Source organism: Pogoniulus pusillus, chromosome 20 (assembly GCF_015220805.1).
Source record: "Pogoniulus pusillus isolate bPogPus1 chromosome 20, bPogPus1.pri, whole genome shotgun sequence".
Taxonomy (NCBI): Eukaryota; Metazoa; Chordata; class Aves; order Piciformes; family Lybiidae; genus Pogoniulus; species Pogoniulus pusillus.
Window position 1 is genome coordinate 1194634 of NC_087283.1, and position 25806 is coordinate 1220439.

Sequence of the window (25806 nt, forward strand, 5' to 3'; positions counted from 1 at the left end):
TAGAAAGAGCTCCAGCTCTTTGGACTGTGCTTCAGTCACTGTCATTTACTTTTCAAAGTAATATGTTAACAAAAAATGGGATAATCTGGCTTCTTTGAGCGGCATCTCAAGAGGAAGGAGAGGAGTGACTTTCTGGCACGATGCATGTAACATGCTCATCGGAACATTCCACTGGCAAACAGGGCAGGGCTGCCAAAGTTGGTTCATGGAGATGCATCTCAGAAAGAAACCTGTGCCACCCTGTCTGTTGTGCCATGGCCCAGAGCGACTCCTGTGACCTGTTCAGCACCCTAACCCAGCTCAGGAAGCGCCCAGCATCCCTCCAGTGCATCAGGCACAGCTGTGTCAGCACACTGTGTGTCTACACCATCGCCTGGCTCCGGGCACTGCCTGCCTACTGCTCCTTTATTAACCCCAGAGGGTTCTGCCTGGACTCCAGCTGGTCTCCAATTTCAAAGCACCAACTGCCTTCCATCAGCAGCCCTGCAGTTTGCTGTGCCACGCAGTGTCTGCAGCACTCACCCTTAGCTCCTCAGTCTCACTGCCCACAGTTTTAGAAAGGTCCCAGCTTTAACAATTTGTCCTCTGCAATGGCTTCCTGGCAGTTTCTCCTGAAGTCAGCAGCAATCACACCACCAGCTTCAACAGACTTGTAGAGTCACAGAATTGTTTTGGTTGGAAAAGACCTCCAAGATTACCCAGTCCAACCATCATCCCAACACCACCCTGGCCACCAAACCATGTCCCCAAGTGCCATGGCCACACCTTTCTTGAGCACTGCCAGGCATGGTGACTCCACCAGCTCCCTGGGCAGTCTGTTCCAATCCCTGACCACTCCTGAGGCAAAGACATTTTTCCTCATCTCCAACCTAACCCTCCCCTGGCACAATTTCAGGCCATTTCCTTTCATCCTATCACCTGATACTAGGGAGAAGAGCCCAAGCCCACCTCACCCCAACTTCCTTTCAGAGAGCTGTAAAGAGCAATGAGGTCTTCTCTCAGGTTCCACTTCTCCAGACTAAACAACCCCAGTTGCCTCAAGCTGTCCCTCACCAGCTCTGTCCTCCAGACCCTTCCCCAGCTTTATTCCCCTCCTCTGGACACGCTTAGCACTGCATCTCTGTGGTGAGAGGTGGACCCACACTGCCAGCTCTACAAAGTCTTCACCTGCAGATCTCAAGTGCAGAGGCCAACCACTGCTGGATTACCCCTAGAGTATTTTAAATCTGCATTTTAAGCCCACCTGGAGATTTGGTGCAACTCCTCAGCTTGGAATACCCTAATGAACCATGACAGCCAAATCTGTATCTAAAATAAATGCAGGCCTACTGGCATGCCACAGGTACTGGAGAAGCTAAGGGAGCAAAGTATTCAAATATTTTTTGGCAGGGAGAGGCTGGTGTGAGACACTCACAAGCACCAACATGAACTTCACTGCCTCATGCAGGGGTTATAGGAACATGCTCCAGTCTGTTTGCCTTTGTTTTCAGTGACAGGAGTTGGGATCACAGCAATGCTTGGCATTTCTGATGCCTCTGGAACTTGAAAGCACCTCCTGTCCCAACCTAGAACTGCCAGTGCCTTGAAAATGCTCCCAGACTCCCTGACTGGGAATACTGCAATGAATCCCTTTCCAAGCTTTGGTGCCACCATTCTGTCAAACATATTAACAGACATCCATGTCTGTCTCTTCCCTGACTGGGTTTGCAGTTGAAGAGCATGTCTCCCAGCCCAACATCCTCACAGCTACCTAGAGCACCATTTGCTCTGGGATGTCCCTCACCTGCAGCTTCAATCATTCACCCTTCCAGCTGACTGTGTTCGCTGAAAGTCCTGCTCAGCGGCAGCGGGCTCCGACCAAGGCACTGGTCCCAGCGCTCCCCTCCCAGGGGGGATCTTCAAACATCTACACTCCCCGAGATGGAAAACCAAAGCTCTGACTGCAGCTGACACCAGCTTCCATTACACTCGGTAAAAACCACCCTGGGGCTCTCCAGCAAGTGGGACAGACCATTTCACACGCTGCCAGGCTGGGGAAGCAGCACCTGCACAAACTGGCCACAGCCTCAGTAGCATTCGTATTTATACTGCAGCCATGCCTAGGGGGGCAAATCAGGGCAAGGGTCTGGTGGTTGGTGCTGCAGGAGAAGGGGTAAGCTCTGCTCTCATGTGCTACTAGTCACCCAGCCTGTCCTGGCTATTTCCACCTGGGACCCCCCCACCAGTCCTGCACACTCTAATCCTTTACAATCACTGAGGGGTTTACAACTGTGGCTGTAAGGTGAGGCCCTCTTGGCCAGTTGCAAAGAGGCTACAGCTGTAGTGAGGGGCAGAGTGTGGTGAGCAGGTCCCAGTCACTGCTGTAGGAGAGAGAAGGATCAGAAGCCCCAGCAGACTGGAAGGAGAGAAGGAAGACTTGAGAGGCAGCTTGGAGGGTTGCCAAGGACAGCTCTGCTGGGGCCGTGGGCTGCTTGCCCTGCTTTGCCACATCCTCAGCCCTTGCCTCTCCCTGCCAGGAGGGAACAAGGCCAGGCCAGGAGCTGCAGAGGCACTGCCGTGTGGCTGCTAACAGGGGCTAACCTCCCTGGGCTAGGCAGGCAGAAAGGGGACACCCAAAGGCCTGCTGGAGGCTTGCAAAGCACCAGGTCTCCCAGTATGGTTGGTATGTGCAGACCAAAGGTTCCAGAGCCTTTCTCTTTGAGGATTTACAGGCCAAGTGACAGATCTTCCTCCTGAGGTGGATGAACAGCTTTAGATGAAACTTCAACGACTGACAGCAAAGTTAGCTGGAGGCAACACCCTGGCATGAAGAAGTGCAGCCTAAATGATGAAATCTGGCAAAGCGCTAAGACATGAAAGAGACATCTTTAAAGGGAAAGTTGTGGATGACCTTAATGCTACGCACTGCAGCTTGTGGTGCACAGAACAGGTTACTACCAGAGCATCTGAGTGTCCTCCAGTAGTGCATTAAGCAACCAACTAACATCTGTCACGAGGCTCATTCTCCCTCTCGTCTCCTCCCCAGAGAGGAATTCTCTCATTTCTGAACGTCTGCTGGACCCCCACTCAATAATGTTCATTACCTCAAGGGAAAAAGGAAAAGCCATCAAAAAGGAGGAGAAAGAGAGAGGGAGAGATAATAGATACAGGCTGCAGGCTGCTTTGGTGACATTTTGAAGTCCTTTTTGCCAAGAAAAACAGTAATTTCTTTTACGTTTCTTTGCAGGTTATTTAAGCATTGAAAAGGGAAGACAAATTGGAATTCTTGAGCTATTTTTCCTTCATCCATGATTACGCAGCAATTTATCAGCAAAATGGAACAAGAACACCTGACTGGGATTATTTATTATACAGTAAGGCACTTATTTTGTGTTCCCTTCACCAGGAACAGTGTCCCTGTTATGGCCAGTTAGCCATCTGTGTCCTGAGAGCTTTCAGGGAAGGATTAAACTGTCATTTGCTTTATTTCCTTTCATGAAATAACTACCCTAGCAGGGCTGAGACACGACTTGGGTATTGCTGGGCTTGCTACTTTAAGGTGGCATGGAAAAAAAACAAACCTGGATCTTCCTGGAGCTAAAGCAAAGCAAGGAACAGCCCGGGGGGTTGGGTTTGTTCTTTTTACTCCTTCCACTGAGTAACCTTCAGTGCTCCCCCCACAAACGGCTGAGATCAGGCAACCTCTCTGCTAGACTGGGGCAGAAGTTTAAGTGCTGAGAGAATCTGCAGCTAACCAGGTGTGGAAGCAGGGGGCTGGCCAAGATAAAGCAGAGGTATGCCATGGCCTGCAGGTAGGAAGGGCTCATCAGCCCTCACCCATCCTTTCAGAGCCCCACAGCTGCATCCTCGTGAGGCCAGCTGTGGCTTCCCTTCCCCATCTACAGCTCCACAAGTGGGACTAAAAACGTCTAGCACACCTCTTCCCTGGAATGAAGTGCAAAGTGAGCTGCCTAGTGCAGAGGAAGATAATCTGTGCCCTCAGCAAAAGCAGACATGTGGGGAAGCTATTTGCTGCAAGAATGTACCTCGTGGCTATTGCCTAAGGTCCTGGAGGTGTATCTGTGCCTTGGACAGCTTTATGGCTGGGCAGTGGAAATTGCTCCTAATGAGTAACATCTCCATTTCTCCTAACACCTTCCACCCAGGAATCAGAAGCACTCTTCAGAGACAGGGCCAGATTTGGACTGCTGCTCACATCACACTTTCATGGATCCATTTTTTTGGAAGCAATGTGGCAGTCAAAGCTCTCTGGCACTTGCTGTGCTTTAACTGACAACTGAGCTCTCTTGAAAGAATGGGACCCACACAGCATTTCACCACTGAAGTGCAACTGCTTCTAGAGTGGGAGGGCCACAGCCTCACAGCGGCAGCTCAGCCAAGGAGAGCGAGTGCTGCTCTTACGGCAGGTGCCAACCATTTATGAGGATCTGAGAACGGCTTCTCTCAAGGTCTTGGCTTCCAGGACCGTACATAATATTGCAGTGAACTCCACCCATCGCCTTTGATAAAGAGAAAGAGGTGATCTGGCCTGGGTGAGGTGTCACATATCAGCCACCAGGAGACTGAAATCCTCAGTTACACAGAAGAGGCGTCTGGCTCTCTGCTCTGTACTGAAAAAGCCTCCTTTTAGAGCCAGCTGGAGTACCCAAGTGGTTAGGAGCAAAACCTGGGAATATGAAGCAGTTCAAATGATTTCCTTTTAAATTGCTTCTTTGTAGCCTTTTCCTCTGATTTTGAGAACAGCTCTAAGCTTTCTCCCTCCACAGAACTCTAAAATAGGCAAAGCTGGTTTCATTTTATTAAGGAAACAAGGCAGTTGCTAGCACTGGAGCTATATGTTCACTGCGGGGAAGCCAAGAGAAGAGGAACTGTAGGTAGAAGATGAAGCAGGTAGCTTATCATGGGCAGGGACAATGCAATCATTTGAGTTCTGCTGAGTTTTGAGGCCCCTGATAGGCTTTTCTCCCATCCCTGTGCAACGGAATCTGCTGAAACACACCTCTAGGAGGCTTGGACTTCTAAATCTGTGCCTTAAACATCCCAGCAGTTCCCTCCCATGCAGACATTTATTCCTATCAGATCCTTAACCTCAAGTTCCTTGAGAAAATCACTGTGAGTTCCTCCGTTCAAAGTCCTACTGCAGAACGTGTCTAAGAGCTAAAGAATCACATCCCTTGAAAACAGAATTTTTAGAGTTAGAATTCTCCCAACCCGGCTGAAATTACAAGTCAGTAACAACCACGGCACTCAATCTGGACACAAGGTGCTGACCACGGGGAAAGTGCATTCCAAGAGTTAAAAATGTCAAAGGTTTGAGCCTCTCCATCTCATGCTCCACCTCTTCTCCTTCTCCTTGTGCTTCTGCAGAAACACAGGAGAGGCGAAAAAAGCTGGAGAGAAAAGGTCATTAGAGAAAAGACAATTTTCTCCCCAAAATGCAAGTGAAACAGATTTCAGCGAGAAACTTAATTTCCACGCTAAGCACAATTTGCTCCTTCCCATCGGCGCCAGCTGCGGCGGGCGGAGAGCAGAGTGCGTAGCACCTGAAGGCAAAGGTGGCTTCTGTTTCGGACACTTCCATCACTGTTACGGAGCGCACTGATGAGAAATGCACTTGCACACTTCTCAACTGCCAGGAGCCGTTTTGCTGTGGGATAGGCTCTGAGCAATTCCTCTGCAAAAAGCACGGCCACAGGGTTGTTAGCGATGGGAGACTCAAGCGTCTAAGCGCTTGGGATTTCGATAAATAAAGCAGGTGGAACTTCAGCACACTGATTCTCCAACCCACCACCCCCTCAGCCAAAATAGCTCATTCCTCTCTAATTTCTATTTCCAGCCACGCTGTCCTCTCCGTCTTAATTATAAATGGTCTGCCACTTATCAGCTCGTTCTGCCTGCGTCGCGCAGCCCTCGCCCTTAATTGCACAAACATTTCATCTGCGAACAACGCGGCTCAGCAACAGCCTTCGTTTCTCTCTTCCTGACTCAGTCTCTATTAAAGCAAAGCATTTACAAAACCTCTGGGCACATGGAGGAGAGAAAATTAGTTGCTCCTCCGTGGCCAGGAGTTTTCAGCTCCTCACAATGCAGCCCCACATCAGGGCGAGCCTTGCGCCGATTAAAGCCGCGCCTGCAACAAAGCAACATTGTGCGGAGCGCTGACGTGCGCCGGCCGGGGACGGCTCCCTCCTGCTAGCCTTGGTATTCCCCAGATGTTTGGCTTCCAGCTCCAGCTTGGCAGGCGAGGCCCCGTGGCTGCAATTCAAGCCCCGGACTCGAGCAGCTCCACTGTTTATCCTCCTAATTTACACTCTGTGATGGCTTCTGGACAGTTACGTGCTCAGTTTCGTAGCCACCCCTCCAAACCAAGGACCTGATCCTGCCTTTATGGAGATCGTGGTGACTGCTCCCTGGTGCCAGCACTCCAGGAAGCCCCAGGTGGCTAAACCATCTCTTAAAGCAAACCAGCCGTTAGAGCAGAACCATTTCACTTAAAAGCAACTAAGAATTGCCTGAAATCTTACTTACTAGGAAGTCTTCTTCACAGTACACCTTGCCATTGACATTGTAGAACGCTTTTCCTCGCAGTCTTCTCCCTGTTGAAACACAGAACTGTCAGAACAGCCTGCTCCAGCCCAGTCCCTGTGGGTCAGCATGCAAAGTGAAAAGCTCACCCTGCTGCTCCTGCCTGCACGGCCAAGTCCTGGCCCACTCCTCCTCAGAGGTTCCACAAGTCAGGGTTAACCTCTCAGCTCCATCCTACCTTACCCCATTCACAGAATCAGAGAATGGTTTGGGCTGGAAGGGACCCTCAAGCTCATCCAGTTCCAACCTCCCTGCCATGGGTGAGGACACTTCCCACTAGCCCAGGTCGCTCAAGGCCCCATCCAACCTGACCCTGAACACCTCCAGGGAGGGGGCATCCACAACCTCCCTGGGCAACCTGTTACAGTGTCTGCCCACCCTCACTGTAAGGAATTGCTCATCAACAAAACGTTATCTCTAAGTGCAAGTCCACCTGATACCAATTTCTGGAAAATCTGAAATCCAGCCCCCTACAATGATTATTTTTGGGGGGAGGGAAGGACAGTTTATAAATGGAGACAATTTTCTTAGCAGGTGACATGGCAGCAGATGCACATCCACTGCCATCGACAGCAGCAACGCACTTGTCTCCGAAGGGCCACACAAGGGATGCTGCATATGGATGTGCCTGTCACCTGTCAAAACGTGACTGCATTTATCAGTGCCACAGCAGCCACCCCCTGTGACACCAAAGCAGCAGGAGGCACACCAGTACGGAGGGGAGAGCAGCAAAGTAACGCAAAACGAGACTGCATTTCCACGTCTGAACAGCTGCTGTTTCATTAGCGCTGGAGGAACTCTACTGCCACAGCCTGTGATCATCCTTGACTGACGGCTCCCTTCACAGCTCAGAAATGCACAACGGACTCCACACAGCCCCAGAAGAAAGGACTAAACCCAGCAATTCAAAAACCACTGAGCCCAAACTGTTTTCTGATAGAGCCCAGGAGATCTGTCTTACAGCAGAGCAGCTCCTGGACATCAACGTGCAAAACCAGAGATGGAGAAGGAAAACTGCACTCATCCTGCCTCACTCCATCCCTGCTCTACGCCAGAGTCCCACTGCCCAAAGCTCCCAAACGTTTGGGTGCTCTCTCAAGCCATTTGCAGCCTTGGCAAGCAGATGGCATGGTGCCCACTATGGGCTGCGTGCCAGCTGCCATTACCAGTGCAAGGAAGAGGGCAAGAGGCTTTGTATTTACAGGTCAAGAGATGACCTCTCCCAGGTGACTGCTGAAGCTTTTGCTCCACAGGGTAAGGCTGGGTGTCTCCTGCCGAGGCAGAGCAGCTCCACCACAAACTCCCCTGATCTCTGCAGAGGGTTGGAAGCTGAGGGCCAGCAGCTGGGCCAGCTGGGCAGGCGCAGAGGAGCAGGAGCACTCTCCACACTTTCCATAAACAGCACTTAGGAAAATATGGCTAATTTGCAGTGCCTCAAAGTGCCTTTTCTACGTTGCCACTGTGATCTGATCCTGGGAAACTGTGTGGCACAAAGAAGTCGGGATCTGGGCTGATGCTTTGGGGAAATCACATGCTGCATGTGGTTGTCTGGTGGTTTTACTGCGGTGGCCGAGGGAAATGCTTCTTTTGTGTGCGCATTCTTGGGCTGTGGATCTCACGGGCTGCTGTCTCCATACTGCTGGTAGGTGGAGCCAGCTCTTGTTTGTCTTTCCAGCTGCTTGGTAGCTCTGGGATCAGGAACCTGATGGCATGGCCGAGGCACTGAGACTATACCATTTCCTCTGAGACTCTCAGGTAAAAGTGAGAGTCACGAACCAGGCACAGGGCTGGGACAGCAACCAGGAGGTCACAGGACCTCTTTTGACTAACACCTCTAGTTCTTCCCTCCTGCTCATCCAAGCTGTCTTTAAACCTCTTCAGTGAAAGGTGAAGCAATGGTAAATGGAAGAGGGAAAAACAGAAGGCACTGGTTTTCTGAAGGCCATGCTGGCTCTGTCAGCCCCTGCCTTGATACACAACTTGTCTTGTCTTTAGATGGTGGAAACGGAGTGGCTGCAGGCTTAACAGGGACTTGTCCTGGACGTGCTGATGCAGCACTTCCACCCTGCTGACACACAGCAGCAGTGCAGAGCTGGGGCGCTTCCTCTCAGGTGGAGAAGTGCTGGCCATCACCTTCACCACACCCTCATTATGGTTAGAGGCAGCAGAGATAATTAGGGACAAATTCTGACCTCCCTTGCTGGAAAGATCTCTGCAGGGAAGGAACGCCCTGATGCGGGCTGGCGTCAGCATCTCCTGAGGCGCTGCGGAAGGTGCACGAGGACCCACACATCCTGTTGCTTCCTTGGCACAGCAGCGCTGCCCGAAGGCAGCAGGGTCAGGGCTTTCCCAGGCTGGGCAGGAGCGGGAAGCCCGTGACCCAAGGCAAGGAGGCAAGCCCAGTGTTTTGGGCTGGCTCTCGAAGGCACTTAGGTTATCAGATAGGTTTGCTAGCCGACTGCCCTGCGACGTGAAACCACTTCACCAGCGCAGCAAAGCCGAGAGCCTCCAGCTCAGCCACTGCACAGCTTGGGAGCCCTTGGTCGCTGCCCACAGCCTGCTGGCTGAATAGAGAGGGCTGGCCTCTATTCCATGGGAAAAACACACACAGCACTCAGAGCAACACCTTTCCAAACTGAGGAAAAATACCATTTTCCAGCTTAAAAACAACAAACAAGCCTCCTATTAGGGAGCCAACTTGCCTCAACTCATAAAGGAGGCAAGCAGCTTACTCACATCATAATTATTAGCATCACGAATAAGACTGACAGACCTTAGCAGAACTTCACAAGAAACAGCAAGTCACAGCACCAATAGCCCTGGCTGCACTATATTGGCTGGGAAATGAAGGCAAAAACACATGTTCCGTTTGCCCTCCAGAAGGGCCTGCTGAGTGACAGCACTCCACACACTCAGACACCACACTGTGCCTGACTGGGCACCACAAACTGCAACCGAGAGGCATCTGCAGGCAGAGAGATCCAAAGCTCAGGGAGATGCAGCACTGGTACCCCCCAGGGCAAGGCGGGCGCAGAGCCTGGAGATTAGGGTGCCTGCCCCCACACCTGACTGTACTGGGCAAGGGGGTTTCACCACTCTAGGTCCTGGAGGAAGTAGGGCCCTGCACAGCACCAGCCTGCTCTGTGCAGCCATAGCCTAGTGTTGTCTGCCAGGCAGAGATGACAGGTTAAACCCCCCCTGTGTTGCTTTAGCCAGCTGAGCCAAGTGCCTGGCCAGCTAGACCAGGTACCATCATGCTGCCAGCTGGGCCGCTGAACCTGCTGCTTGGCTCTCCTCTGCAGGACTGAGTGCAGCCAAGCCCAGGCTCCTATTTGCATTCACGGTACTGAAACAAGAAAGTCTAGGGTTTGTGACAGACCCTGATGCAGCTCACCCACAGCTCCTGACAATGAACAGCCTGGCACAGAGTTTGCAGTGAGGGGGTTCCACGTGCACCATGCTGCTTTGCTCCTTCTGTTGGGTACCCGCCCTGGCACATCCACCCTGTTAGGCCAGTTTTGCTCTGGAATGTGCTCTGTTCTGCACACAACCAGAAGAGAACCACAGGACAGGACAGAAGCACACAGCCTTCAGGCTCCTAACCCTAGCTCTTTTTGCCCTGAGTGCTCCTGAAGCACCCAAGGTGACAGCAAATGCTTGTTGTGAGCAACCTTTTCAGAGCCTGACCCACACTCACACATCAGTGGGGCAGTGAGTGCCAGGCAGGGGTCAGTTCCACCACCTGAGGTGGGAAGCAAAGATTCTGCAAATGCTCCAACACAGAATAAAAATCCATGTAGGTAATGTAGAAGGTAATAAAATGCAACTTGGAGATGGCTCTGTCCAAAGAAATGATCACACCTGCTGTTTGCATCCAACATGACAAGCATCCACCTGCGTGCAGGCTTTGGAACTTAACACAAATAAAAGTATCAGAATCAGCTCTAAACTTTTAACATCAGTTTTCACATTTAGCCAGTTTGAGACTCTGGTGTCCTGCCTGCACCATGCTTATCCCCTGCGTGCTGCAAGCCCCAAAGAAACAAATGGCAGAGACGCTGCTTTAGCGAAGGACTCAACTCAAAGGTCTAACCTGTAAAAGGAAAAACGACCTGTGCTTGACACAGGCTGGCCACAATTAACTCTCTCCAGTCTCCACAACACTTTTCCAGGTGGTGAAAACACATCAGCCAGGAAGCCAGAACAGAGCAAAGCTTTTTACACCACTGTTCCAAAAGCTGCTTCAGGCCCTCACAAAATGAAACATGCATCAGAGCAGGTTTTAGGGTCCTGAGCAGCTGCTCCAAAAGAGCACTGAAATGTCCTGCCCTCTCCCCACCAGCCTGGAAAGCATCTTCAAAACCTTCCCTGCCGCTGCTGGCAGTGAGTTATTTGCCTATAAGGAGCTGAGTTTATCAAGCCTTCAGTGGGGGGGTTCTGGTCTCACATGGGATGATGCAACCACGTCGAGGGCTAACACCCCCCAGCCCTGCCTCCGCAGGACTCGAGATAGCAATGTCTGACTGCCCCGGCACGGTGCTTAGACCTGACTGCTGCTGGCAGCGCTTTGAAGCTGCAAAGTGCCAGGCACTATTATAATATTTTCAGTACTTCGATGATTGAATCCACGCAGCCGTCGGGTAACAATCGCAGTTTACTCCTAGCGTAACGTAAGCAAGTCCGTGTGAGAAGCCTGCATTGTCTCCGTGCCTGATGCTCCTGAAAAACAAACAGTTCCCCTCTGACAAAATGAGAATGCTGCAGCCGCAGCCTCGCCTCCCAGATAACGCCTGCTGCTTCCCCGGGACAGAGCCGCAAACGCCCCAGCATCCCTCCCGCCCTCCCGGGGCTCCTGCCACAGATATGCTTCTCCTCGCAACTACACGCAAGAGAGCTTAGTGTCAGAGGGAACGAAATGCAGAGTGACTACTCGTGGCCTTGCTATTTCTAATGCTACAGCTGTGTGGAACTAGGGGACTGTGCTTTAGTCAGAAATTGTAATTCAGCTCCCCCCACATGGAGCGGAATGGAAGAGCTCAGCTGTAGTTACTGCTGCTAAAGGTAAGACATCTGTCAGACACATCTACTAACTAACGCCTCAACAGCCCGAGCTAGCACCAGGACATGCCAGGGTAGGTCTGACCACACAAGAGCACAGACCTCGGCTCTGCAGCCACCACTCGCATGGGAGCAGGGTCCCCGAGAGCCCCCGCAGAGGCAAAGAGCACGGTGAGTGCTGCGGCAGGACCAGGTGGGGCAGCTGTGGCTGCTCTTTGCAGGCTTCTCGAGCCATGCGCTGACCCTGCTGGCACAGCGGCACCCACGAGCTCCTGGCTTGGCTGACAGCAGTGACACAAACACAGAGCATCCTTCTGTACCAGCTCTCTCTGGAGGAAAAAAGCACATCACTTTGCTTCCCTCACTGGGTTCTTCCTTCTTATTCTGCTGAGGCTGAAGGGGACACTCACTGACAGTCTCTGCACTCTGACAGCTTTGCTCCAGAACTTGCACAACTTCGTGAGCACAGCTCTTCATGCCTGAGTGCCTAAAGGGCTGCAGAGCTCTGTTTTAGCTGGTGATGCCAAACACGGACCTAATGGCTTGTTAAGTGCTTCAGACACCATCTCTGCAGCGACTGATGTGACGTCATCTCATGGCAGCACGTCACTCAAGAAGTGATGGTCTCTTGAAGCCTTCAGACTACAGTGACACATAAACAGGCACACAGGATCTCAACCCCTCAATTTAAGAAAGATGTTGAGGTACTGGAACATGTCCAGAGAAGGGCAGCAAGGCTGGTGAGGGGCGTGGAGCACATCCCTGCTACCATAGCAGGAAGGAAAACTCCAAGATATTGCCCAAAGTCCCACACAAGTGAAAACAGACATGATGTGGTTTGGGCTGGGCAAACCTCTCTGTGTGTCCACTGCCCAGCTGTGACACAAGCCCCATCACTGCTCAGTGCAAAGGGACACTTGACCAAGCCAAACCTGGTGCCCTGTACTGCAGGGCCCCCTGGCACAAGCCTGGGGCTGCTGTGACTCACAATGGGTCTGCAGCAGCCACCCAAAGGCTGCTCCCACATGCCGGGAGCTCCCAAACGCACTACTGCACCCCACCTGCCGCACACAGGCTGTGCCAGGGCTTGCTGCTGAGCCCCTGCAGGGGCACTCAGTGCCCAAGGGATGTGCCATAAGGCCTGTGGACACCACCATGACACACAGCTCTGACACAGGCCGTGCAGCTCTTCTCTTCGTGCAAGCTGCAGCCTGCCCTCTGAGGAGCTCCTCCAGCAGCTGAAGAGAAAACCGATTGTAGAATCGGCCAGATTGGAAGAGACCTCCAAGCTCATCCAGTCCAACCGAGCACTCAGCCCTAGCCAGTCAACCAGACCATAGCACTAAGTGCCTCAGACAACTGCATCCAGGATATTTGCTTCCCCTCCCTTGGCACAGGATATCTGCCGGGAATTAGAGATGTGCCCCCCACCCCCAATGGAAAATGAGGAAACTCCCTTCTGTTACCATTGCCTTAGCACTCAGGGGGTCTGTAGTCCCCGTCCCTTCCTCTGGCTCATCTACAGAGAAATTACCTTTAGGTGAGGTTCCTGTCACTGCACCTGCTTGAGAACAGAGAGCACCAAGGCTGCTTTAGCCCCTCAGTAACTGTGAAGTAAAATCTTCTGTTCCATTGTCCTCCATGCCCCATCCCTGGAGGTGTTCAAGGCCAGGTCGGATGAGGCCTTGGGCAACCTGGGCCAGTGGGAGGTGTCCCTGCCCATGGCAGGGGCTTGGAACCTGAAGAGCTTTAAGGTCTTTTTCAACCCAGAGCATCCTGTGATCCTCTGCAGGGGCCTCACACAAGGCCCCCACACTATGTGAAGCCCAACCCCTGGGTGAGGTGGGAGCCACAGCCTGCCCGGCTGGTGCCAGGGCAGTGTGGGGTCTTCCCAGCGGGCAGAGGCTGCCAGGAGGACTCCGCTCCAGTTCCAGCCTTGGCTGGGAGAAACATCCTTCCTCCACCTCCCCCAGCCCGTCCCCCCCTCACAATGCTCAACCGCTCAGGCTCTGTGAAAGGAAGGGTGAATTTCTACAGCTTTCGGGGGGGTGAGATAGAAGAGAAAACCCCCTCGGTGCCAAGCCCTTTGAATAGCAGATACTGCCTGTTGGCAGAAGCCACTTCTCTCAGGCTCCGGCCGTTTGAAACCCGAAACACTAAAAAGTGGCTACTGTGGATGTGCTGTATTCTTCTTTTCAAAGCAATCTGGCACACAGTTTTGCTCCCCTGTTTCAGGACCCAATCCTGCATTCCTTTCACGCTCAGACTCCCATTGACTTTAAGGAATGCAGGATCGGATCCTAAATGTGTGCTTTGCCCACACAATAGCTCCTCATGGTTACGATCTATTGAGAGAGGCACACTTTAAAACCCATTTGGAATCGCAGGCTCGTCCAGGGGGCAGAATGCCCGTAAAGCCCTGCCATTCCCGCGGGGAAGACGCTGGGCTGTGAATTACCGCTCGGGCATTTGCCTGGCTCCGCCGCCCGAGATGCATCAAAATATTTTGAGCGCTGGGCTGATAGTTCATAAAGCAAGCACGTGGAATTTGGGGGGCTGCAAAGGCGAAAAAAAAGAAGGGAAAACCCTGGGCAGAAAGGAAAAGCCACCAAAGCGAACCTCTAAGCATCTGGATCTTCAGGAGGGGTTTTCAGAGAACTTTTGTGAGAGCCTCTGAAAGCTCTGCAGGGCTAAGACAAAGCCGAGCCCTGCGCTGCCGCCGGTGAGGATGCTGTATATGGAGTTACGAGGCCATTACCATGCAAATCTCAAATGTACAAGCTTTTTACTCGGCCGTAAACACAAAACAGTATACATTGTCCTTTCAGAAGAAAAGGTTTGCTGCTAAAATAGCAGAAGCCCTACGTAAATAACCAACATTCTTTCTGCCTGAGGTCACTGACTTGGTCTATTCAATTCCGGGCTAGTCTGGGATTTGACAATCTAAGCAGGGGAGAGGCCCTTGCCTTTTTTTTTTCCCCTAAAGAATGCTGGGATTTTATTTGAAATTTAAACTCCTGCAAACAAAAGGTGGCATCGTATGCTAGAGGCCTGTGAAGGTGGAGTACAGGATGTGTATTGTTTTCTCCCTTTACATGCGATTCTTTCAGGAAAGAGTATTCAGAGCCTGTGAACAAATTGAATCAAACATTACCATCAGGTAGGCAGACACAGCAGAGACGAACGAACGCTTGGGAGCGGCCGGGAGGTTTGCTCTGCAAAAAGCAGGGACGCGGGGAAAGGGCAGAAAGGGCTCTGCATGGCAACTTATGTTATCACCTGAACCGAACTGCTGCTTCAGCCTGTAACTGCCTGCCCCTCCGCCGGTTCAGTTCCTCTGCTCGCTCGCATTTGCACACTCGGTGCCAGCCTTCCAGCGCGAATTCGCTGTGCCCACACAGTCAGCATTCATTCCCCTTCTCTATCTCAAGCTGATCTGTCCCGGAGAGGCAGATGGCAGCTAACTCTTTTTCCTCCTGCTGCCTGGCTCTCCTCGGGTCGCTCACAAGCGCACCCTTGTACCACACCACCACCATTCCCACGCCTGGGCTGTCGGCCAGGCCCTGCGCCGCTCTCCGCTCTGTGCCCCCGCTCCAGCGCAGAGCCAGCTCCTGCCGCACAGGCGTGCCAGCACCACACGCTGCCCGCCACCGTGCAAAGCCGAACCTGCACCCGGTGCAAACCGTGGCGGCAGCGCTGAATTCACCACCACTTACACAAGCCGCAGACCCGCCCCAAGGTGCCGTCTTTGCCAGAAAGGGGTCTGTCTTTGCTATGCAGTCACTAACGTGTGCCAAAATCCAGATGAAAACAAGGCACTTTGTCATTCTGACCTCTGCAGCCCAGGGTAAACGCTACACTTTCCTCTGCAGTTTACCTTAACCTGCCACAATGTCAAAACGAAGAACTTCATTACCTTCCCTAGGAGTTTGCCTTGTGTCAGCTCTCACACCGAAGGAAATAGCTCCAGAGAGCCTGCCTCTGCTGCCAACCCGCTGGCATCTCTGCTCTGAGGCAGGTAACCTGCCCTGCTCTGACGCTCTGCAGCATTCACACCGAAGCCAGAGAGCTCAGGCTCAGGGCGAGAGGACATGAAGGGTACACTTCTGCCCCAGCCTAGCCGCATGACTTCAACTGTCAGTCTCCAGCAGGATTATGTAGACAGATAGCTAACATCTTTTGTTACCTGGCTGGAAAGCCCCATCTTTCTTGGCAGGGTATCCATAATCTCTGTGCCCTGTTTACTCTAGTGTGGAATTCTCTCCTCTCCCACTCCTCAGTCAGGTTATTTAACCAAAAGGTTACTGAATGCTGCAGGGACAAGAAGATCTCTGGCACTGGGGCAAAGCGTTCCTGTGCAGCCCACGTTAGAAACTCAGCAAACTCCCATCGAATTTGCAGAAGTTACAACTGGCAGATGTTTCCTTTCTCTCTCACTTATGTATTTATTCTATCCCACACCACCCATCAATTTCAGAGCTAAGGCATAAAATGATTTCCAGGAAGCTCCAACAGAAGAATTTATGTTGAAAAGGAGTTTGTAAAAACTTATATAAGGAAAGCAGGTATTTAAAACCAGAAATACATCCATCTCACAGCTATTTTGGGCCGATCTATTAACATCTCTCTTAAGATACAGTTCTTAATAACCTAACAGAGAAATGTGAGATAAAGCTTCAACATACTTAAGATGTTTTTTCCACACAGCAACACAGACCACTGGGTACAAACCATGAGAGGCCTCCCCACTGCTCAGCTAGCTGGGAGGGAAGGGGACACAGCTTCTCCCCCAAAGTAGCTTCTGCTCTGGGCAGCTTTCATCATTCCATCACAGACTCTGCTTGGTCTCAGCACAGAGTGCTGCTTTGCCAGCTGCTGCCTTTAAGTCACGTCTTAGAAGAGTACTTGTCCTATCGCACTACCCTAGGGCCCCAGTGCCAGCCCATTCTGCAGCAAAATCAATCCATCCCCAAGCTGCAGCCCCAAGCCTTCCTGCCTCTGCAAGATGCAGACTTTCCAGCAGCCTTGCTGGCTGCTGCCCATGCAGTGAGGTGGGTGGTTGTCACTTGGGCTCCAGTAAGAGTCACCATAGTGGCAGCAAGAAGCATCCATCTAGCACGGTACCCTGTCTCCAGCTCTGGCCAAGAGTGGAAGCTCAGTGGGAAAAAGCATTAGAAATAGGGCTCACACAGATTGATCTGTTCCCAAGAACAACCTCTGGCTTCCAACAGCCAGCACTTAAGGTCTTCCTGCACCGCAGGTTGCATCATAACTATTATGTTTAATAGCCTCACTGGACCAATCCTTCTTTAATTTGTCTAATTCCTCCATGAGATCATTTATACTTTTGGCCTCCACGCCGTCCCTATGGCAGCTGAGCTCCACAATTTCATTATGCCTTGTATGAAGCATTCCCTTTTGTTTGTTTTAAATCTCCGCTGATCTCAAGCTTCTGTTGCATTCTGAAGAACAAAGCAGCCTCTGCAGTCACCACCAGACTAGAGAAGAGCTTTGTAAGTGGAAGCCTGAAACCTCAGTCTTCAACTGGAAATGAGCAGGATGCAGATCACAGGCACAACTGGTATTTTTAATTCAGCAGCTTTTTTAGGCCCTGATCAGGTCTCCTTTGGGCAACAGAGAAGTGGGCAAGTTTAAGTGGAAGTGATAGTCCTCTGCTCAACAACATTCGTACTGCACGTGTGAGCTCTCTGCAGGAGACACGACCAAGCCATCCAGCTTTGCACTGACTGAAGTTAATGAGCAGATGAAGGGGTGCTAATTTCTGTGGCAATGCATCCAAAAGCAGCAGCCACCCTGTTCCACTAAGACTAAAAGAAGAGTTAAAAAAACAAAAGGGGGGAGGGAAGGGCAACCCCCCCAAGCCGTTTGGTCCCTACTGACATCTGAACATTCAACATGGGGTAAAATTCCACCGGAGACTCCACCTGACATACTTAACCAGCAAAACCAAAGTAAACTCATTGAATAGAGGGCACTTCGGACCTCTCATGACTGCTACCAAGTTCTCTCTTGCAAGCCCTTATTCTCTCCCTCGTTCTAGTTCAGCCTCAGCTCCAAGTCATAGGTTAGCCTGGCTCTGAAGCAGGTATCAGCATTCTGCCTAGCAGCTGGCATGTCAGGCTGCTGACCGTCAGCTCTGCAACATCACCTTCTCTCCTAAGGCTATACAGAAGGTATGTTGAACAGAAGGAGTGGACACAGCTGGGTCCTGTGACAACATGCAAGGCAGCCTCGAGGGAGATGAGACACTTCCCTGAACTGCCTTCTGCACTGCCCCAGAAAAACAAGAATGGATTTGCAGAGAACAGTTCACTTTCTTCCCGCCAGTAGCACTGCGTGTGTCAGCACCTCGGTGTGAGCAGCACCAAAGGGTGCTGCTGCTGCACCTCAACCCACCAGCAGTGCTCCCTCTGAGTCACAGCCAGAAAGTGCTCAGCAGCCAGCACCGATGGCACCCAGGCGCTTCTGAAGTCGAGCTGGGAGTGCGCAGTCCTCCCTCCCTTAAAGGAACCCTGACAGCAAAGCCAGGCTGCTGAGATCCACAGCACCCAGGGATGGCATCCTGAGCAGCTGCTCTGACTTTCCCCTTCGTGGAAGAGTATGCTGGGGAATGGTCCTCGGGACCAGATGTGTTAAGAAAGCTTCTAACAGCTAGCACAGAGGGGAGAAGAGCCCTGAAATTCCTGGGATGGGAGAGGATTAAATATTCTGCCAGGTCTGAAGGGCATTCTTTGGGTTTCCACCGTGCAGCAGTAAGTCTGCGAGCACTGCACAGAGAGACAACTCTTGCTCACCTTGCTGAACTGATTGTTACTGATGTTACTAATGCTACTTCAGACTTACTCTGTGTAACTTTGATCAAAACCTTGTTTGTAGACAATATCCCAGTCTGCTTCGCTGCAGACAAATGAAAACTGAACATTACTGTTGCACTGAATTAATGGAATGAGCCGGGGCCTACCCAGCCAATCTGAAACATGACCAGAAATCAGCCCTCCCAGTGAGCCTGTCCTGGATGCTTTGCAGTGGACTGACCACAGTATTCTAGAACGACACTAGAACGACAACCACAAGACAGGTCCAAGACAGAGAGCTGAATAGGTAGGACTCCTGATGGTGCACTCACATCTTTTGGCTCCCAGGTACAACAAGGATATTGTTCCTTTTAGTGCTTAGCTTTCCTTTTAAGAAGTATGTGAGATTTCAGCCAATTCTCCTCAATGATTAGTTCAGGATGAATGTACTTAACTCAGGATTCAGCTGGAAAGAGCCCAAGTAGATGCAATCAATTTTCCACTAAATCCACTTCCTTCCTCTCTCCCCTGCCCAGCATGAGACATCAGCTCACCACTGCAGCCAGTGGTGACTAAGACAATGAAAACCACTGCTTTCAGCCATGCTCTTATCAAACTTGGTTATTCCTCCTTTTGACTTTGCCCTGGTTTTCTGTTTTCACACACCCTGTTCACCAGCTCAACATCTGAGCTAGGTGGGAACGCAGCTCTATAGCAGATGCAAAAACACAAACCACAGCCTCCATTGGCTGCTGTCACCCCCGAGTTAATCACTCTAAACTGCATGTAACCAGTGGCAGAACTTCACTGGAAGGGGAGGACTTCCCATCCAGCTGGAATCTCCTTGAGGTCTGAAGTGCAGGTGTCAGGATCCCTGATGTGCCACCTCTGCCTGTCCACTAAACTATCCTCACCGCCACCATCCAAGCACCACAGGACAGAGATATTAGCCACTGGCTGCTTTACTTGATCCAGCCTCACGCAGCAGAGCCTGAAGAAGAGTAGTTGGAACAACAGGGATGCTGTGGCTCTAGAACTGAAGCAGGGCAAGAAATCAACATCTGTTCAAAGCTGAGGCTTAGAGCACATTGTCTCTGCCTCTCACCTACATGCCTTCTGAAGAGTTTCAGTGGATGGCTTCCACCCTCATTTCCCTAAGCACACACACACTCCTTTGTCCAGTAACTTGTAGGAACAGCAAGCAAGTCCTAGGGGCTGTGTCTTCTTTGGGCTTCCCTCCTCTAGGACAGTGCTCTCTCAGCTGGGTTTGATCATGATCCCCTATCAGTAAAACACTTCTGAGAATTTTCTTGCTCCATCTTTGAGCAACTCCAATATACATTCACCACTTAAGTATTTCCTTCTTGCACCCCAGTGGATCATCTAGACTGGATATTAAAAAAGAAATTCTTGACAGTGAGAATGGGCAGACACTGGCACAGGCTGCCCAGGGATGCTGTGGATGTCCTGGAGGTGTTCAAGGCCAGGTTGGATGAGGCCTTGAGCAACCTAGGCTGGCAGGAGGTGTCCCTGCCTGTAGCAAGGGGGTTGGAACTGGATGGTCCTGAAGGTCCCTTCCAACCCAAACCTTTTTATGATGCTACGAATCTTGAACACTCTCTAGGGTGTGGGTGCACCACTTTGGGGTGTGCTGCTCTAGAGACCACTGGACTGTCAATACTGACTCAGCAATTTGTTTCCCTGGGTCTGAATTTGCAAGGTTGTGGTTCCTACAGCTGGCAATCCTCTGACTCACCCAAATCACCTATCTGCATTATTTCCAGGAAACATTCTGCAGGGAGTGCAGCTGGAAGAGTGACAGCACTGAGTGCCCACGCAGCCAGCCGAGGCAGGACTGTGGCTCTATGAACACAGCCAATCTAACATGAGGAAACACCAGACTTCATGTCTTAAAACACACTGATGGACAACCACTGAGACACAGCAGTCAGTAATGAGAAATGACTGCTAAATCCAGTCCTGCTTTTAAATGTGCATTGAGCCAGCTGCTGTTCACTCTGCACAGGTACAATTAACAGAACCAGCAAGTGTGCACTGGTAGAACACGTCTGGTGTGGTGTTCACAACCAAAGCTGTACTGCAACATTACTCCCTTTCAGACATGGACAAGGAATGAGCTCCCCTAGGGCAAATCACTCCACCCCACTACTTACTTCAGTGTGATGGGACCAGGTTCCTGCTGCCCAGCTAAGAGCAGCCAGGCAGACAGGGACCTGGGGGCACTGGTAGAGAATAGCTGAGCATGAACCAGCAGTGTGCCTAGGTGGGCAGCAGAGCCAATGGCATCCTGGGCTGGCTCAGGAGCAGTGTGGGCAGCAGGACAAGGGAGGTTCTTCTGCCCCTGTGCTCAGCACTGCTCAGGCCACACCTTGAGTGCTGTGTCCAGTTCTGGGCTCCTCAATTCAAGAGAGATGTTGAGGTGCTGGAAGGTGTCCAGAGAAGGGCAGCAAGGCTGGGGAGGGGCCTGGAGCACAGCCCTGTGAGGAGAGGCTGAGGGAGCTGGGGGTGTGCAGCCTGCAGCAGAGGAGGCTCAGGGCAGAGCTCATTGCTGTCTGCAGCTGCCTTGAAGGGAGGCTGCAGCCAGGCGGGGTTGGCCTCTGCTGCCAGGCAAGCAGCAATAGAAGAAGGAGGGACAGTCCCAAGCTGTGCCAGGGGAGGTCTAGGCTGGATGTCAGAAGTTGTTCCCAGACAGAGTGATTGGCATTGGAATGGGCTGCCCAGGGAGGTGGTGGAGTTGCCGTCCCTGGAGGTGCTCAGACAAAGCCTGGCACTTAGTTGACTGGACAGGGGTGGGTGCTAGCTTGGACTGGATGAGCTTGGAGGTCTCTTCCAACCTGGTTGACTTCATGATGCTGCTCTCCACACCGGCAGAATCATTTCATCACTAACTGAAACTGGATTTGGGCACAAGTACTGATCAATCTGAAGAGCCCCAGCAGAAGTTCTGGTCAAAGGCAGGGTATTTCAGGAAATGAAATATTTATTGGAAGTTGGGGGGGGGAGATCTGTTGCCTGGCTGAGATTAAACTGAGTTTCTTCCTGTGCTCTGTTCTGAGGGAGAGAGGCAGAGAAGAGTGGTTGGGAAGAAGAATTCTTTGCTGCCAGAGTTAAAACCAAACTAAAATTTCCTGGGAAGTCCAAGGCCAGGAGAAAGCACCCACTACTGGGAAGCAGCTCCAGAAAGTGACTTGCCCAAGTTCATTTACAAGAACCAAGCTGGCCATCCTCTAGCGGCAAATAAGCAAGCAGAAGATTCATCTCCTGTCGAATACCAGGGGGTCACCAAAGCACTTTCCTTGGTGCCCAGGGACAGCCTACTGCAGCTATCACTGGCCAGGCCTCCCGGGTCCTGTCATCTCAAAGAGAAAAATTTATGGCTGTTTATGTAGGCTTCGTGCCCAGCCTGTTTCTCTGATAAGCTTCTCTGGTGCATTTGTGTCTCACATCCGATTTAGCTCTCTGAATACTGGAGACAGCATTCCTTGGATACCTAAAATAAATTAAAAACATAACATTGGGCTTGGACAGAGGAGTGGGAATGTTACTCACGTGGCCCAGGAACTGAGGGCTCTGGGGAGCAGTGCTGGGAAAGTAGTCTTACAAATTCTTCCACTGGTCCCTGTATTTAGTGCTACATAATCCTCCAAGTGGCCCGACAGAAACTGTAAACACTCAGCAGTTGAGCAAGCAGAGCTTTCCAGCAGCCTGCTGCAGCAGCTCTGCAACGGTTCCCCCTCCAGCAAATGCATCTCACCGTGGCACAGTTACCCAGTAACTGACAAAACTTCTCCCTTCTCCACTACTTCAGCCTCAGGATTTCCAAATAATTGCCAAACACTAATGAAATCAGCACAGTATCACCCGAGTGAGCTAGGTGAGAACAACTGTCTGCCCAAAATGACCAAGGAGCCTGCAGCAAGGGGGGGTAAAGTCCCATCCTCTGATTCACAAGGCTGATCTACCCCCTTCATGACCACCAACCTACCAATCCTAACCCCTTCTCCTCCCAGTTGCTTGCCAACACCCTCTGCCAGAAGGCAGTCTGAAAGGGAGTTTTCATGCCACAGAGACGTCTCTCTCCTGCAATAAGCAGTAAATGAGAACTATTATTAAGGATGAGTTGGTAACACAGCCTGGGTAGCAGGCAAGGGTGAGGTGCAGAGTAAGAGTCCTTTTGTTCCATGAGGACAGTGATAAGAGAAGCAGCAGAACCAGATTTCCACTTCACACCACATCCTTTGCAAGGACTTCTGTCCTCATTAGGTAGGGTTGGCAGGGCAGGAGTGCGGGGAGAGAAGCTCTGCCACTGACTACACTTTGCTGTTGAGGAGGAACAGGCTGAAGTTTCCAGGTCTGCAAAATGACAGTCTTGCCTCCCTGGTAAGAGCTGATAAGGGACTACCAGCATGGGTCCAGGAAAAGCCCAAGGTGTGTTTTAGAAGCCACAAGAGGAAGTGACCAGGGTACACTGAGATTCCAGGGTGCCAAGGCAAAGGGGCAAGCTCTCTATGCTCTGGAGAAAGAGGTCTTGACATGCAGTTAAGATCTTTACTGGAGAAATCCACTGTGCTGGTTTGAAATGAAGAACAAAAGATGTCAAACAGCCTGACTTGTTCAGCAGCAGAGCAGACAGATGCCAGGGCAAAGGCAGGCAGAAAGAAGGAAGAGGCCAAGGGAGATGGCAGCCTTGGTCTTCCCTTCACAGAAATGCAGCAGGGACAAAAACTCTATGTCAATCCCTCCAGAGCACCAGAAACTCCATCGGGTACTGGTGGCTCACAGACCACACTTTGGGTCAGCCCAGGGCAGTAATGGTGAGAGCCTCACATGCAAAGGGCAGGGCAAAGGAGTGATGGAGATTCGCTGCAACAATAGGAGGGTACCCAGGCAGCACATTCAAAGGGGAGGCTACACTCATGAGCGTGGATGTCTGCGTACAAGGACAGGCTTCTGTGTGAGAACAAACTTACTGAGACAGGCACCAGAAAAGTAATGATCAGTTGTTTGGAGAAGGATTTACTGAGTGCTGAAGTGAAGAAGGACAAAACCAATTAACAGGCTCACGTAGAGTTGATTTAGTGCTGAAGATGTGATGTGATGATGATCTAGAGTAAACTAGAAATTATTTCAGAGAGCTACAGCATCCTGGGGCCCAGTTCAAGGACATCACTAAAGCACTGGCTGGGCACTTTACAGAATGCAGAGGGCCAAGATACAGCAGACACTCGCTCATTACGATTGCAGGGAGCCAGCTACCTGTATCTCCTCTCATTCACTTTCTTCTCTTTTCCCCTTCACATGTTTTTCCTTTGTTTCTTTAAGGTAGTACTTAGAAAGGACAGAACCTGGAAAGAGGAAACAGAAACATCTGCTGATAATGTCAGTGACTTGCCTGCACGCCTCTCTGCATTATCTGGATTTCTTTCTTCCCTTTTGAGAGGAGAGATGAACTCAGCAGCAGCCCAAGGGAAGCTTTTCTTTCGGAGCAGCTGAGATGTCTTCCAAGAAAACATTTTAAACAGGCAAGAGTGGAAAGCAAGGAAGAAGAGAGGAAAAAAAAACAAAAACAAAAGGAGCAGGACCTTGAGATGTGGATTTCAGACTAAGACAATAGAGACCTGCAGACAACAGATGCCGATAAGGAGGCAGGGAAATGGTAGCAAATCTTGTTACGCCGAACAATAGGTGGCATTCCAAACGCACAGAGCTACGCAGGGCAGAGATTAAGTTCTTTCTGTTTTTCACAGAGAAATGAAAAACAGAGACAGAAACCTTGTTCATTAGGGTATATTTTGTGTTCTGTGTTTTCCAAGCCCTGAAATGATCACAGGTGCTGGCAGTGATCAGTTCCACATTATGAATACAAAAATACTGCGGGAGGAATACATCCACGGGCAGGCTATCAACACAGACAAGTTTCCACCATTAGTTGCCAGGCAGTCTCCCCCAGTTAAAACAAGCACAAGTCATGCATTTTGTGCTGAAATAATTGGTAGCAGAATGCAGTTAATACCTTTCAGGGAAATAAGGAGACAGAAGCAAACCACCAGCCAACTGATGATTGCATGCCCTCAGACAATCACAACTAGGGGATGGAAATGCTTTCCACTTCTCTGTTAGCTACCTACCAATACTACCCTCCTCTGCCGGTCAGCCTCCAGGTCTACCAACAGCAGCTGCTACAGCAGTCCTCAGAGAACAGCCATACGCTGCATGAAGACCAAAAAAACCAGCTTCAAACACATCTATCTTCAAGAGATGTCCCTGCAAGAGGTGCCTGTGGAAGTAAGGCACAGGAGCAGGTCAGTCAGATGAGCCACCCTTAAAAACCTAACCATGTTCTCTCCTAGAGTTGAGCTCAACTCACTCGTGACAGAACTGAAGCCTTTCACAGCCTAGCACCTGGCAGCACTGGGACACAGTCCATGGGCTGGCCTGTTTATCCAAAGGCCAGCACACAGATTGGTGCTCTGCTGGACCAGAGCTAGTTGGGATAACAGAGCAAGGCAGAGAAACCACTGAATACTTCCTAAAACATCAAGCCCAGCGCAAGACATTCGAAAGCAAGCAGGTGTCCTCTGTCGGTCCCATCTCAGGCACCTCTGATTCCCTTTTTCCCATCCCATCCTTTCTGTTTTTCTAAAGCCTGGATAGCATCAGACTAACCATGGATCAAGATAAAGGAAGCATTTTTCTGCCGATTGGTACTCAAAAGCACTTGGGCTCCTCCATGGGCTGGCATCCAAGCTTTGACTTTCAGTTAGCAGCAGACAAGATTACATTCCTTTGCCGAGACTCAGCCACGCTTCAGAGCCTTGCGCAAGGTGAAGCCCAACGCTCTGAAGCCAGCTGTCATCCCTGCCCTCCAAGTGCCTCCCCAAGCCTGCACCTCCCTTCCCATCAGTTCTGCTGATGAGTTTGTCTGGGGCTGCAGTTGCAGACATACCTGAAATAGCTTTGAACCATCTGTCTTGCTAGGTGCTAAAACGGGAAGCACAGGCTGCAGCTTCTCCCAGGGAGGCAGAAGGACCAGGCAGAGCTCTGCTCTCCTCAGCAGCACCACACATCTGCACAACCTGCAGTCCTAGCAGCACAGGCAGCTTCTTTAGGACCTTAAGGTCCTTCCTAACCAAACTGCCCCCTTTGCACACAGCCTGGCTCTTCCTATGAATCATATCTGGCAGTGCACCAGCTGCACTTACATCTGGAAAGCACCGAAGGTTCAGGTGGCCACGAATCCAGCCCAGGTGCGGGGTCTGAGCCCGGGATGAGTAACGGCTGCGGTTCTGCGAGCTGAGGGCATCCAGGCCAAAAGGGTCAAGCAGGA

General features: G+C 51.2%; 1 protein-coding gene across 1 annotated transcript in view; it reads right to left on the reverse strand.

Annotated features, from left to right (window-relative positions):
• Positions 1-25806, reverse strand: part of WTIP (WT1 interacting protein) — an 81419-nt gene that overhangs the window by 17532 nt on the left and 38081 nt on the right. Inside the window, exon 3 of the mRNA XM_064159899.1 lies at positions 6529-6596. Coding sequence (XP_064015969.1) covers positions 6529-6596 — 68 coding nt within the window. The remainder of the gene's footprint in view (positions 1-6528; positions 6597-25806) is intronic.